The sequence below is a fragment of the Macaca fascicularis genome, chromosome 9, assembly GCF_037993035.2.
Source record: "Macaca fascicularis isolate 582-1 chromosome 9, T2T-MFA8v1.1".
NCBI lineage: Eukaryota > Metazoa > Chordata > Mammalia > Primates > Cercopithecidae > Macaca > Macaca fascicularis.
Window position 1 is genome coordinate 125,884,205 of NC_088383.1, and position 14,625 is coordinate 125,898,829.

The following is a 14,625-nucleotide window of genomic DNA, read 5'->3' on the forward strand; positions in this document are numbered from 1 at the left end:
TGGCATGCGTCTGTGGTCCCAGCCACCTGGGAGGCGGAGGTGGGAGGACTGCTTGAGCCCAGGAGTTTGAGGCTGCAGTGAGTTCTGATCATGCCACTGCACCCCAGCCTGGGTGACAGAGGGAGATCCTGTCCCATTAAAAAAAAAAAAAAAAAAAAAGCCTGCCTTGTATGGGAGGAACTTCTGAACTGCTGGGCCGCTAATAAAAGGTGCCTATTTATAGCATAGTAATTGAATATAGAAAGATGTTTAATCCTTCCCAGTGATTACAGTGATAACAGAGCATTCCCAACATTACCCCAATTCTTCTATTAAGTCTTAATTTTAATCTATTTTGAGAAAAAAAAATGCTGAAGAAATGATATGTTTTCTCATGCAGGCCCCAACCCAAAGATGTCTGTAGATAACCTTAGCTAAAGCCACGGTCTTAAAACAGGGGATGATAGGAGTGGAACCAGGGTTACTGCAATCACCATGCTTTGTTTTAGTAATAAAGTGATAGCTCCTGATGACATCATTTGGCTGGTGGCATTGATTAGCAGATTACATCATGCCAGATTTATTTTGGCAAACTCACTCTCCCTAGGAACTCCCGAGTAGACTAATTCTTACTAATGAAAGATGGTATTTGTTTCAGTTTTTAGCCATTTTTAAATCCACTTAGTCTGAGAACAGCCATTCTAGAATACATTGCATTTTTTTATGATTAAAAAGGCTGCCAGCCTGGGCAACATAGTGAGACCCTGTTTCTACAAAAATATTTACCGGAAAAAAAAAAAAAAATTAGCCAGGCATGGCGGTGCACACTTGTCGCCCAGTTACTTGGGAGCCCGAGGCAGAAGGATTGTTTGAGCTCAGGAGGTCAAGGCTGTAGTGAGACCTGATTGTGCCACTGCACTCCAGCCTGTGTGACGGAGTGAGACCGTGTCTTTAAAACAAAAAGGGGTAGGGGTGGGGCTGGAGATTTTAACTTCCATTATTTAACAGCTTATTCTTATTACGGTAGAGAGAAAGATGTTACAGGTTGTTTTTTCCCCTGGCTATTTTTTACCATTGCAAGGCCCTATGCTAGGTGCAAAAGGGGATAAAAACATACTTCCTGTCCTCAGGCAGCTTAAAAGTCTCAATGAGGGAGCATAAAAAACATGAGAAATCCAATAATAATGCACACCAAGACTGTTCTTTAATGTTTGCCGTTCTGAATTGGTGCCAGTAATCACTGAGATTGTCCCCTGATCACATCACATGACTTCCCTTTGCCCTTCTGTTCAGGGTCACTGTATGTGCATATACTTGAGTGTGAGCCATACTTATGCTTGACAATCATGCCTCAGCTTACAGAGCCAGTATACGCTGAACACGAAAGTGCATCCTTTAAAAGATTAGATCCTTGCAATAATACGCATCCAATATGCCAAATGTGGGAATGCCTCTTTGGGAATTACCTTTGCTTTTAACCTCCTGACACTACACCCACTAGATTCACCAGATTTAATTACCTTTGACTGTTTCAAATCAAAGTCAAAACCACCCTGCAGGAGAAAGTGTTTGCATCCTGAGAATATTCAAAACATTATGTTGGGCCTGTAAAAGCAAATCCCACAGCGGGGTTAAGCCCTAAGGGCAAGGAGGGGACTTTGTATCCTCCTGCAGAAAAAGGGTGCCTGCACACAGCAGAAGTTCATGATATATGTGTGAATAGCACATTATTTATATGCATAGAAATGCATGAATCTGTATACACACCCCATATATGTGACTGGGGACAGAGGGTAAGGATGAACTAAAGGAAACACATTCCTGAATTTCAGAAATAGTTTGTGGCATATCAAGTAGGGAATGGCTGGAATTGTCCCTATGTGCATGAGTGCGTGTGTGTGTGTGGGCGCGCACGCGTGTGAGATTCAGCGTGGCTGGTCAGGTCTCAGAGCAGTAAGCTTTGCTTGCTGCCACAGCCATGCTAAAAATTTCAGGTGATGTATTTTTATCTTCTGCCCCACAGCCCTCTCCTCCAAAAGCAGAGACAAAAAAAGGGCATGATGGAAGCAAAAGAGGTCAAGTAAGTCTATATATTGTTTACCATCCTTCCATATGACACTGTTTATAGATTTCCTGCCCCTTTTTATCTTCCATAGTCACTTTTTGCTCCAAGTCCAGGACTGAGGCAAATGGAAACCATATAGTGATGTTGCTCCAGGCACCCCCAGAGCTGCAGTATCATGCTGCCCCTGCCTTCCAGCAACAGGCTGCCTGGCCATCGCTGGCAGCAGCTGTCTGGCCATCTGGAATCTCACAGGGTTAGGAAGCATTCATGGGAAATAGGGTTACACTGGACCCTATGGGGGAAGTGTTTGGGAAATCGAATCTCTCTTGACAACTAGCTGAAAGGCACACAGGATATTTTACATTTTAGTATTAACAAAGAGAAAAAGAAGAAGCACAAAAGATGGCTCTTCCTTCCATCTGGTCCCCCAGACACACTGAAGCATCATTTCTGATGAACCACTGCAGGAACTCCGATTTTGCCAGGAGAATGAGGCGAACAGTCCTCCTTGTCAAAACTGGCCGCGCTGGCTTCAGGAGCCTTGGGAGACCAGCGGAACTTGATCTGTCAGTCACCTTGGTGACTGTGAATGCTCTGATAGATGTATCTATTATAGCCTAAACTTTCAACAATATAAACAGAACAGCCAATAAGAACTTTGAAGAGCATGCACATGGGTGAAGGTTGCTCACATCTGCAGTATTTGATTTGCTCTGTGAGTGAACAATCCTTGCCCCACCTTGATGTTAGGTAGGTGAGAGTCGGCTGAAGTCAAAAGAAGAGGGGCTAGGAAAGAAAGGAGAAGACACGGCAGAGATAAAAAAAATGAAGTTTCTTTTCAAGATTAGAAGAGAGAAATGTGTGAACACACACAGCACTAAGTAAAATACTGTCAACAGTTTGTACATGTTGGAATGAGCACAGCTGTCTAATATTAGGCCTTGCAAGAGGTGGAGATGGTAAACAAGCCACCAGTTCTCAGTGTTGTTCCTTCATTCCAGCAGGTGGTTCTCTGCATGCTGGGAAACTTAGACCAACATCAGCCCTCCCTGTAATCAGCTGTACTACTACTTTTTTTTTTTTTTTTTACCGTTAGAAACAGTCTAGAGTATAGATTCCAGAGAGGCAGCCACACAAGAACTAGGGGTATAAACTCTGGTGCTAAACTGCCTGGATTAAAATCTGGTCCAAGTTACTTAACTGTAAAATGGAGATCATAGTAATACCTTCATATGATGTGTAAGGAGTAAATGTATTTTACTTTATGTAATGTGCTTAGAACAGTACCTGGCATTTAGTAAGCACCAAATAAGTGATACTTTCGTAGTTCAGAAGGCTCTATAACAAAACTCAATTGATGGACAAAAATTTCCTCAACTATTCCTTTGTTTGCCAAATAAAAGTTTCCTCTCATTGACATTAAAATAGTGCTATCACCAGTCAAAATAGAATACTCATTGCCGGGTTCATGTTTGTCGTTGAGTTTGGCGCAGACACACACACACCTTACCTTAAGCCCTCAGATTCATTGATATTGCTTCAATTTATAATTGCATAGTGGCAATTTATGGCGAGGGCACATCAAGGCTGACTTTGCAATAGCTGTCTTTCCTTGGGGTTATGTGGGTCCTGAAATCATCTTCCACTAAAATCCATCTTCAGTATTGCATCCTCTTAGCGGAAGTCTGCAGTCCTTTTAAAGTGGCCAACGCCTGTAATCCCAGCACTTTGGGAGTGTTGAGCACAAGACTTCAAGACCAGCCTGGGCAACACAGCAAGACCCTGTCCCTACAAAATATAAAAAAATTAGCCAGGTGTGGTGGCATATGCCTCTAGTCTCAGGTTCTCAGGAAGCTGAGAAAGGAGGATGACTTGAGCCTGGGGAAGTCGAGGCTGCAGAGCCACATTCAAGTCACTGCCCTCCAGCCTGGGTGACAGAGCAAGACACTATCCCAAAACAAAATAAATAAATAAAACTTTTCCTGAAGGAGGGTTACGCTTTTAACAGCTGCATTTATCTGGAGGAAAACAGAACATAGGAAAGAGCAGGTTTGGAGGAAAAGGACTGGCAGAGCTAGAGACACACAGGATGGACATTTACAGGGAGGGCCTGGAGATTCACCAACCGGGTGGTTGTGACTCAGGCTAGCCCCACGTACAAGGAACAGCAGCGTCAATAAAGAGAGAACACAGACACACTGAAGAGAGAAAAGTGTGCTCCCAGGCTAAACTTGGAAACCTCAGAAGAAAATTACTCCCAGATACTGCAGGGGAATCATATGCCCTAAGTCATGTGAATCAATCCTAAGTAGGATTGAGAATTAAAGGACTGATCTTTGCAGAGCTGTATCTGATCATAAACCATGCCTATCACAGGAAGCACCAAGAACCTTAATGAGGTGTACTGACATGCATCATTGTCTCTTGATCTTGTAGCAGCAGATCACTGGCAAGATGTCCCATCTTGGTTGTTTAACCATTAACTGTGACACCATAGAACAGCCACTGCTTCTAATACAGGAAATCTGTGCAAACCTGGGGCTGGAACTGGGAACAAATCTGCATCTAGCTATCAACTGTGCTGGACATGAGCTGATGGACTACGTAAGTTTCCACTTCAGAACATTCACTTCCTATTGAGATCCATGATTTTTAAATTAGAACTCAGAGAAAAAGAGCTTATCTGAATATTGTCCAAACAGATCTTATTGTTTTTTATTAATATTGTGTGAAGGATTCTAATATAAACGGAACTGAGAAAATCAAATTAGCTAATGACCACAGAATAACATAACCATAAAAAATTTTAAATAGACAATGTCATTATTATATATAGAAATTCTATAATAAAGATGAGTAAAATGAGTCACTTACATTGCAATCCTGAAAGCTACTGAAAAATAATTTAACAAACTGCATTTGGTTGATAAATGCTGAATTTGTCGAGCCTAAAAAGTGGATGAGTTGTAACTTATGACATGATAGGCCCTTCCAGAATGTAGTTCTTAGAATTTATGCTGTGACTTTTTAAATATAAAAAAATTTCCAAGTTATTGAAGTTTACAAAGAATATGTTGTTGTCCAACTAAACACATCACAGTGTTATCCACAGCCTGGGTTAGGAGGACAGAGCCTTAGTGATATGATGAGACTCCACCTGGGGATCACCCACCTGAAGAGAAAGATTCTAAAAAGAGAGTGGAAAACAGGTTCATTAAAAAACATCCTAGTCGGCTGGGCATGATGGCTCATGCCTGTAATCCCAGCACTTTGGGAGGCTGAGGTCAGGAGTTCAAGACCAGCCTGGCCAACATGGTGAAACCCCGTCTCTACAAAAAAATGCAAAAAATTAGCTGGGTATGGTGGTGGGTTTCTGTAATCCCCGTTACTCAGGAGGCTGAGGCAAAAGAATCACTTGAACCCAGGAGGTGGAGGCTGCAATGAGCCAAGATCGTGCCACTGCACTCCAGCCCAGACAATGAGAGTGAAACTCTGTCTCAAAACAAAACAAAAAAAAAACAAGCAACATTCTAGTCTTCACTTCCTCAGGGTAATACAACAGCAATTTACCTTTAAACTTGGGAAACTGGTATGTTAGGAAAGTTATTAGTTTTCTGTCTTACACATATACTTACTGATATAGTTTGGCTGTGTCCCCACCCAAATCACATCTTGAATTGTAGCTCCCATAATTCCCATGTGTCATGGGAGGTAACTGAATTATGGGTGCAGGTCTTTCCCATGCTATTCTCATGATAGTGAATAAGTCTCACTACATCTGATGGTTTTATAAAGGGGAGTTCCCCTGTACACACTCTCTCTTGCCTGCTGCCTTGTAAGACATGACTTTGCTCTTCCTTTGCCTTCCACCATGATTGTGCAGCCTCCTCAGCCATGTGGAACTGTAAGTCAATTAAACCTCTTTCCTTTATAAATTACCCAGTCTCAGGTATGTCTTTATTAGCAGCATGAAAACAGACTAACACATTTCCCAATTTCAAATACACAAAAATGCTGAGTCTGCGTTTTATGAAATGCCCAGCATATTGCCAAGCATTTATGGTGACTTGGTGATTTATGTCAAATTCAGGGGACTTGACCAAATAGCATTCTGCTTTAACTGTGATTTTTAACTTTACAAAGAACATTTTGAACACTGTATAAGAACCCTCAATTTTGGCTGACTTCTAAAAGTTCTTTTACTTTTCTAAAGAAACTAAGCACATAAAAGAATATTTAAAGTAATTTCCTATTCTTCACATAATGATTGGTTCCTAGACATACCATTAAGAAAAATAATTGCATGTTTTCATCAGCAACGTATACCAGGAACTATGAATATACTGACTGCTAGTGCTAACTAGAATGGGTATTTATTGCTTATATTCAGTAAAATGTATTATTTTGATATCAGATAATTCTTACAATATTGTTAGTTCAAAATCATTCGTGTTTCCTCACTGACAAGATAGGGTTTTTTAAGCTTTGCATTATCGAAGTTAAAAGTTCTTGCTGCTTTTGAAGATGAAAAAAGTATGAAATCCCTTCAGTTATGGTCTTAGGAAACTGCTTAATTCCAATGGAATCCATTCTATTATCAGCAGCAGCAGGAAGGTATTAGCAAACCAAACAGCCACTCTGTTCCATTCCACCTCCCTCCCGGTGCCCAAATATCCCAGGTGCCATCCCTGAACACAGACTTAAAAGGAAGGGTGCTTTGTTTTGCAGAAAGGCTATTCTAGATCCTTCAGCCCTGTTTACTTCTATACTTAATGACTTAGGGGCTTCCCAGACTTCAAATGAATGTTGTACTAGAATTCTACCTTCAGGACAATATTGTTACTACTAGAAGGTACATGATACCTAAGAAAGAAATGCCTCACATAAATCACATTACTTTTCATACTGTTTGTTAGTGTATCAAAAGCCTAGCCTTGCTTTCAAGCTTTAGAATATTTACGGTAAAGGAAACAAGTTATTCATTCAATGTGAGCTAAAAGATGGTAGGGTCTAGTGAGTGAGCAGGTTAGCACTGCTATTCTGCTTGTTTTGTGAATTTATGTTATTGTCCATCTACCCAGGCAGCCAAATCTAACAGATTATTCCCCTCCTACTCTGTAATTCTTGGTGTTTTGTGTAGGAGGCTCCATCTGAAGTCTGTGGGAAGAACCCTAGAGGGCATCAAAAGGAATGGTGACTTGATTTCCCAGGTTAATATTTAAGATATTTAAAGTAGAATGGACAGATTTCTCAGGTCAGTGTGACCTGAAAAGAACCTGTTTACAACCTCTTATATAAAATGAACAAAAAGGAATCTGAACCACTTCTTTGGGATTTGATGAATTCATTGTTTATCCCTTATTTTAATATTTTCCTGACACATATCAGAGTAAAGGAAAGTATGAAGTGATCATGGGCACATACAAAAATGCAGCGGAGATGGTTGACCTGTATGTGGATCTGATCAACAAGTACCCTTCAATTATTGCCTTAATTGATCCTTTCAGGAAGGAGGTAAGCACCTTACCTTTCATATTTTATAACATACTTTATATGCCATAAGATAGGCAGGACTCACCTTTTATATTTTATAACAAAGCAGAGAATAAAATCTCATTCTTTTGGATCTCTGTCATTCAAAACGTTTTAATTTGGTCTGGGGCTGAGTTGCTTTATTTCAGCATTTATGAGAAAAGGCACTTACTAAGCAAATGAATAGAAAAAACACAATTACCTAGGAGTGTGCCTGTCTGGGGAATGAAACACGCTATTCGCAGGCCCTTCAGGAGTACCTGTATATTTACAAGCAGCCTAACAGATGGAAGCTGCCCCTGCTGTGCAAGCTGGAGCTTCAATAGGTTAATCATATATCATTTTCAGGTGCTCAGGGAAACAGGACTTCTATAAGACCAAATTATTTTTCAACCTAAATCCAGTCACTATATATGCATAAAAGTAACAAAGCCATTTTTTCTTTTGAGACAGGGTCTCACTCTTGTCACCTAGGCTGGAGTGCAGTGGCACGATCTTGGCTCACTGCAACCTCTGTCTCCTGGGCTCAAGTGACTCTCCTGCCTCAGCCTCCCGAGTAGCTGGGACTATAGGCGTGCACCACCGCACCCAGCTAATTTTTGGTATTTTTAGTAGAAACAAGGTTTCGCCGTGTTGCCCAGGCTGGTCTCCAACTCCTGAGCTCAGGCGATCCGCCCACCTTGGCCTCCCAAAGTGCTAGGATTACAGGCATGAGCCACTGTGCCCGGCCTGCAAAGCCATCTTTTTAAAGTGTTTGAGATATTGAGGTTTTATGATCTATTAAAACTCATGCATTTGACAAAGGCTTATGTGACCATCTTTCCTCCAACCAACTTACACTCTAAAATTTAAATTCTTGATTTTATAAATTTGAGAACCATCAGATAGATTGGACAGATATATTGAACAGATATCTTCTTTGACATAACACAACTCTTTCGATTTGGAGGACAATATAAATGCTGGTCCTCATGTGGAGTCCCAGGGTCTCAGTCCCATCCTCCCTTTCGCAGCCTCCATTCCACTCCAGCACACACAGAATGCACTGGCTGAGCCTAATCTTAGCTCTTTAACCTTGCCACACCAGCCCTGTGATGACCGTCCTGAGGCTCTGGTCGTACTTTTTTTTTTTTTTAAGACAGGGTCTTGCTCTGTCACCCAGGCTGGAGTGCAGTGGCCTGATCACAGCTCACTGCAGCCTTGACCTTCCAGGCTCAAGCCATCTTCCCACCTCACCCTCTCAAGTAGCTGGGACTATGAGGCACACCACCACACCCAGCTAGTTTTTGTATTTTTTGTAGAGATGGGGTCTTGCCACATTGTCCAGGCTGGTCTCATACTCCTAGACTCAAGCGATCCTCCTGCCTCAGCCTCCCACAGTGCTGGTAGTACAGACATGAGCCACTGCACCCAGCCTTGACCACAGCTTTTTTCATGTGATAGGATGAACCTATGTGGTCTGTTCTAATGCGGTAAGTTGAAACCTGGTACAAAAGCTAGGATGACTGTGTGTGTGTGTACACACACACACACACATGTATGTGTATAATTTTAAAATAAGCATTTCATTTCCTATGATGGTCTCACCAATAAAAATAAGGGTGTTGAGAAGGGACTAGAGCCCTTGCAGGGTTTCTTTTTCCATTTTCTGTTTATCAGAAATATCAGAAAAATCCATCCCGTCAATCTTTAGCAGCAATATAGATGACAGTGGATGGGAATAGCCTGGGTCTGAAGTACTCTAAAATCCACATAAGAAATAGCATTCAGTGTATTAACATTTTATTCACAAAACCTTTAAGCTCAAATGTAATCGCTATTAGTTTCTGTTTCACAAAGCTTCTTAGTTTGTGTGGCTGTGGTACAGGGATCATTCAGGAACAAAAGTAAAAGAAAATTGTTTTGTGCATCTCAGGGAAAATGTGTGAGTTTGAGTATGTGCTCTATTATTCCTGTTGTTTTGTAATTATGTTCAATGCATTACAATGATCGATTCTTAAATATTTACCCAGGACTCTGAACAGTGGGACAGCATCTATCACGCACTTGGTTCCAGGTGTTACATAATTGCAGGAACTGCATCCAAAAGCATTTCTAAACTTCTAGAGCAAGGAAACATCAGCATCCCCAAATCCAATGGGCTGATCATAAAACACACAAACCAAACTACAATGTCTGACTTGGTGGAAATAACCAATCTGATTGACAGTGAGTAACAGTATACATCTGAAAGACTCGTAATGACTTGGTTATACAAGAAACCAAAAATACACAGCATATCAAAGTTACTAAAAAGCATGGAAGAAATCTTGGAAGAAAAGAAAGTCCAACCATTTGTGAGAGATTTAGTGCTGGAACACAAAATGCAGCTTACTGACTCACTTCACAATGTTCCACTAACAGCCCAAGTCCAAGCTCATCCCCTTTACTGAGGGCTACCAGAGGTACGGCCAAGGCCACTGCCCTATCAGCTTCACAGTGGGGACAGCCTTTCTGCCTGTAACAGGAGGACTCATGGCTGATTTCTTATGAAAGGGCATAGCCTTCAGCACATTTATCAATTTGCTTTAGACTCTGAGCTTGGGCTACAGAAAATCTTTAAATTTACAGAAACCTGGCTGGACGCGGTGGCTCATGCCTGTAATCCCAGCACTTCGGGGAGGCTGGGGCCAGCAGATCACAGAGTCAGGAGATCGAGACCATCCTGGCTAATACGGTGAAACCCTGTCTCTACTAAAAATACAAAAAATTAGCCGGGCGTGGTGGCAGGTGCCTGCAGTCCCAGCTACTCGGGAGGCTGAGGCAGGAGAATGGCGTGAACCCGGGAGGCCGAGCTTGCAGTGAGCCGAGATCGTGCCACTGCACTCCAGCCTGGGCGACAGAGAGAGACTCTGTCTCAAAAAAAAAATAATAAATAAATAAATAAATAAATAAATAAATTTACAGAAACCCGTAGAGGTACCCCAACTCTTACTGCTAAAGAACAGATCTCAAATCCTGAATCAGGCACTGTGGAACGCCTGGGTACCATCTGCACTAGCCAGGCTTCTGGCTACAATGCAGTATTTAAGCTAAAAAAAATAGCTCACCATTAACAAAGCCAAGGCACCAAGCACAGCCAAGGAACAACAGGGGCAGAACATGTGTGGCCCGCATCACGTTACTGCAGTATTGTAAATTTCCTCCTATGTATTGTAAATTTCCTCCTATCATTTACTACCACTTTATGCTCTAGATTCTAGATAAGGAGTCAACATCTTAACAGGGACCACAACTCTTTCCTCCACATAGGCATGGCTCAAGTACATAGTAAGGATGTAGGAATTACTTAATTGAAAATAAACTTAGCTACTTATAATATATCCAGACACCAGTCGGCCATTTTAATTTGCATTACTTGGGGAAGTCTAGGAGGGATCAGAATTTGGAATCAGATCACCCACTGCAGGGAATGGTCTACTTGAGCAGTTTAGAAAACAGGCAACAAGATCAGATTAGAAGCAGTTTTCTGTCAGTACAGAGACCGGAGGCAAGGGTAGGTTCACTACTAACGCGCAGCACAAGGAAGCTTGGCAAGGCAGTGGGGCATCAGGGAAGCCTCGGGAAGCAGAACCTGAGTCATCAAGTTGGGATTCAGGGACAGGATCCCAGCAATGGGGATCAGGGGACGACAGGTGAAAAGCAGGGCTCCAGTGTTGGTGCATCTGGGATGCCAGAGGAGAGCAGCTTTATTTAAGACCAATGGATCAGGCATTTGCGAACTGGACATAATCCTTACAGCATTCCTGTGAAGTAGACACTATCATTTCTACTTTATTGATAAGAAAACAAGACTTGGAGAGATTAGGTAAGTTTCCCATGACACTATAGTCATCTCACTTGCCCACAACTCTTGACCACGTCAGTGTTTAAACATGCTGTTCCTTTGGACCAGAATGCTTTGCTCTGACATACTTGACTCTGCATCCTTCAGGTCTTGGCTAAAATGAAATGTCTTCAGCCACCCTTGCCTACCCCTATCCCTAACTGGTTCTGTTCTGAGTCTTCCTCCTAGCATCCTATATTTCCTCTTTGTAATACTGACTACAATGACTTGTACAACTATCTAATGACTGGGGTCTCCCACTAGACTACAAACTGAGTTCATAGGCGTCTTGTACACTAATGCAGAGGGCACGAAACAAATACCATGAGTGGGTCGCAGGAACTAGACAGAAAGCTGGTCTCAGAGCTGGAGCAGAACTCAGAGCCAGACTGGTAGCCAGGGGTCTGGGTTGGTGCCAGAGGATGGAAGAAGATGCTCAGGCAGGGCTGGCCTGTGGGTGGTAGATGATAGATAGGAGGCAATGCAAACACTGTCGCGCAGGAAGAGCTCTGGCTGGCACTCTTCACAGACTGGCACATTTCAAAGGGTTTTGAGACCCTCAAATGATTGATTACTACCAACACTACTCTTCTAGTAAATATTCAGAATGGCAGTCCTTTGAATAAAATTCTACACAATGACAGGAGAAAGCCATTATGTAGGCACAACAACTCCACGTTACTCTTACCATATTTCAGACTCAAAGATGCACATTTTTCTACATTGAACATTTAAAAAATTGAATCGTGTCTTATAGCTGTGGTCTTAGAAATGTGTCCATCTAATTTGAGCATCCCCCTACCCCCTTTTAGTGGTAAAAAATAATAGTACATCTTACAAATCATGTTTTTTTTTTTTTTTTTTTTGAGACGGAGTGTCTCTCTATTGCCCAGAGCTGGAGTGCAGTGGTGCAATCTCGGCTCACTGCAAGCTCCGCCTCCCGGGTTCACGCCATTCTCCTGCCTCAGCCTAAGTAGCTGGGACTACAGGTGCCTGCAACCACGCCTGGCTAATTTTTTGTATTTTTAGTAGAGACGGGGTTTCACCGTGTTAGCCAGGATGATCTCGATCTCCTGATCTCATGATCTGCCCGCCTTGGCCTCCCAAAGTGCTGGGATTACAGGCGTGAGCCACCGCACCTGGCCATCATGTATCTTAATTTTAATGAAACACGATATTCATTTAGTATTTACAGCACCTAAGCTACTGAAAGTTGGGGGTAAACAAATAAAAGCAGGGCAATAAAAATGCAAATGTTAGAATCCTAGGTGGGCAAATAATTGACTCTTCACAGGGGAGTTATAAATCTGAGAAATGTTTAATTTTGATCCCGGAGGCCCACATGTATGCTAACTTTCTACACCGTATAAAACTGAAAGAAATTCCTCTTCCAGGTAAGAAGCACATCACAGTCTTTGGAAGTACAGAAGGAGAATCATCTGATGACAGCCTTGTCGATTTGGTAAGTGCTGAATGGTGGTCAACTGCCAAACACTGCTTTTATCACGAATTGGTATTTCAGAGAAATGCAGTCTTTGGTGGAGAAAGTCATGTAACCTTTTATGAAATAGACTTGCTTCTTCCCAGACAGCTACCTTTTGCAAAAAGCTAATCTTTGAACTTTTAAAAAGAACAAAAAATTGAAGTCCAGGGAAAATGATGAGCACACTTAAATGACTGGGGTGTGCACCTGCAATCTTTCCTCCTAAAATGAAGCGAGAAAGGCCAGAATGTTCTTAGATAAAATCAGCATGCCTATGTGACTAGTAAAGTGCCTGATGGATAGTCAGTCACATCATCTGTTTGCCTTTCAGCACTCTCAGCTTGTAGGCCACTGTGCTTATATAAAGATAAAAAACTAATAAGGGAAAAACCAAAACAGCACACCGTGACAGTTTCCTTTCTCCTTAAAGAATTGTTTGTCATTTAGCAAGACATGGCTCCTCCATCTAAAATGAGCTCCCGCCCCCCTCTTTCAGGCTGTTGGGCTTGGTGTCCGGTTTATCAAGTTGGGGGGTCTTTCCCGTGGTGAACGAGTGACTAAATACAACCGCCTTCTCACTATAGAAGAAGAACTTGTCCAGAATGGAACACTGGGTATGCGCTGCTTTCTTGCTTTGTTTTCACTTAGCCATGAATAAGAGAACAAAGATTGGAAGAGGGGGAATAGAAGTCCCTCTGCAGGAGGGCAGGGGAATCCAAAGACCATACATAAGTGCTGACAAAACTAGGATGGCACTTGCCACAATGTATATTGTTGTCTTAATGGATCATCTATTTACCTGAATGTTTAAAACTCTCACCCTTTTTCTTGATGAATAGGCTGCACGATGCTCTTCAATAGAATTAATTGATTGGAATTTCCAAGCCTACCTTTTGTTATGGTCCAAATTATACTTAAGGTTTCCCTGCATAGCCCATGAAAGTTAAAGGCAGACGCTTTCCTGGGGGTTCTTGAAAACAAATCGTTTTACTTAAAAACAAGTAGGCAGTGTGTTAATTTTAACATACCTTGGAAAGGTTAAGGTCTCAAGAGAAATAAATCAGTCATTTAACTAAATCAAACCTTTGTAAATCTACATGGTTAGAAGCACCTTGTATACTGGGTAACTGGAGAGAAACACACCAAATATGCATTTTTATTTTCTTATATTACTGATTGTGATGGCCAAAAGGAGGCATATAGCATGCAGTGGCATTTAAAGAGACCAATAGAAACTGTGATTATAAACGTCATGCTTAACATGTGTAGCGGTCTTGAAATGCATCCTAGGATTCAGAAAATAAAGAAATAATTGGGAGACTATTTCTGAGTCACATAAGGGCAGTCAAAAGAGTCTGTGTTTAGTGTGTAGTAGAAGGGCTAGTTTTTTTTCAAATAGGTAAAATTAGACTGTTCCACATATCTGATTATTTTTCCTGGCATCCTGACTTGTGGAGGCCTTAGCTTCCCTGAATGACTGATGCCAGTTCCAGCCAGACGTTACCACAAGGTAAACAGCTGCTGCAGGGCACCCAAAAGGACTCCGGTGACCACAGGCTCCACCCCTCTCTGGTGACAGTGCAGCCCCCTCAGCATTCCACAATGGATTAACAGATGGAGGAGAATTTCTCTGACACCGGCCTTGGTGAATCATTATTAAAGGGACCCAAAACTGGAAAAATAAATCTCCCCACTCCCACT

The 14,625-nt window shown here is 41.9% G+C and overlaps 1 protein-coding gene across 3 annotated transcripts in view; it reads left to right on the plus strand.

The window, feature by feature from the left end:
• Nucleotides 1-14,625, plus strand: part of ENO4 (enolase 4) — a 32,575-nt gene that overhangs the window by 16,664 nt on the left and 1,286 nt on the right. The window contains exons 7-12 of one of the 3 annotated variants that reach the window (XM_074002856.1): nucleotides 2,003-2,059; nucleotides 4,481-4,648; nucleotides 7,433-7,558; nucleotides 9,589-9,784; nucleotides 12,836-12,903; nucleotides 13,421-13,538. In XM_074002856.1, the coding sequence (XP_073858957.1) occupies nucleotides 2,003-2,059; nucleotides 4,481-4,648; nucleotides 7,433-7,558; nucleotides 9,589-9,784; nucleotides 12,836-12,903; nucleotides 13,421-13,538 (733 nt within the window). Of the gene's footprint in view, nucleotides 1-2,002; nucleotides 2,060-4,480; nucleotides 4,649-5,927; nucleotides 5,983-7,432; nucleotides 7,559-9,588; nucleotides 9,785-12,835; nucleotides 12,904-13,420; nucleotides 13,539-14,625 lie in introns of those variants that run through there. The other 2 variants (XR_012418216.1, XM_074002857.1) reach the window with 2 other exon arrangements.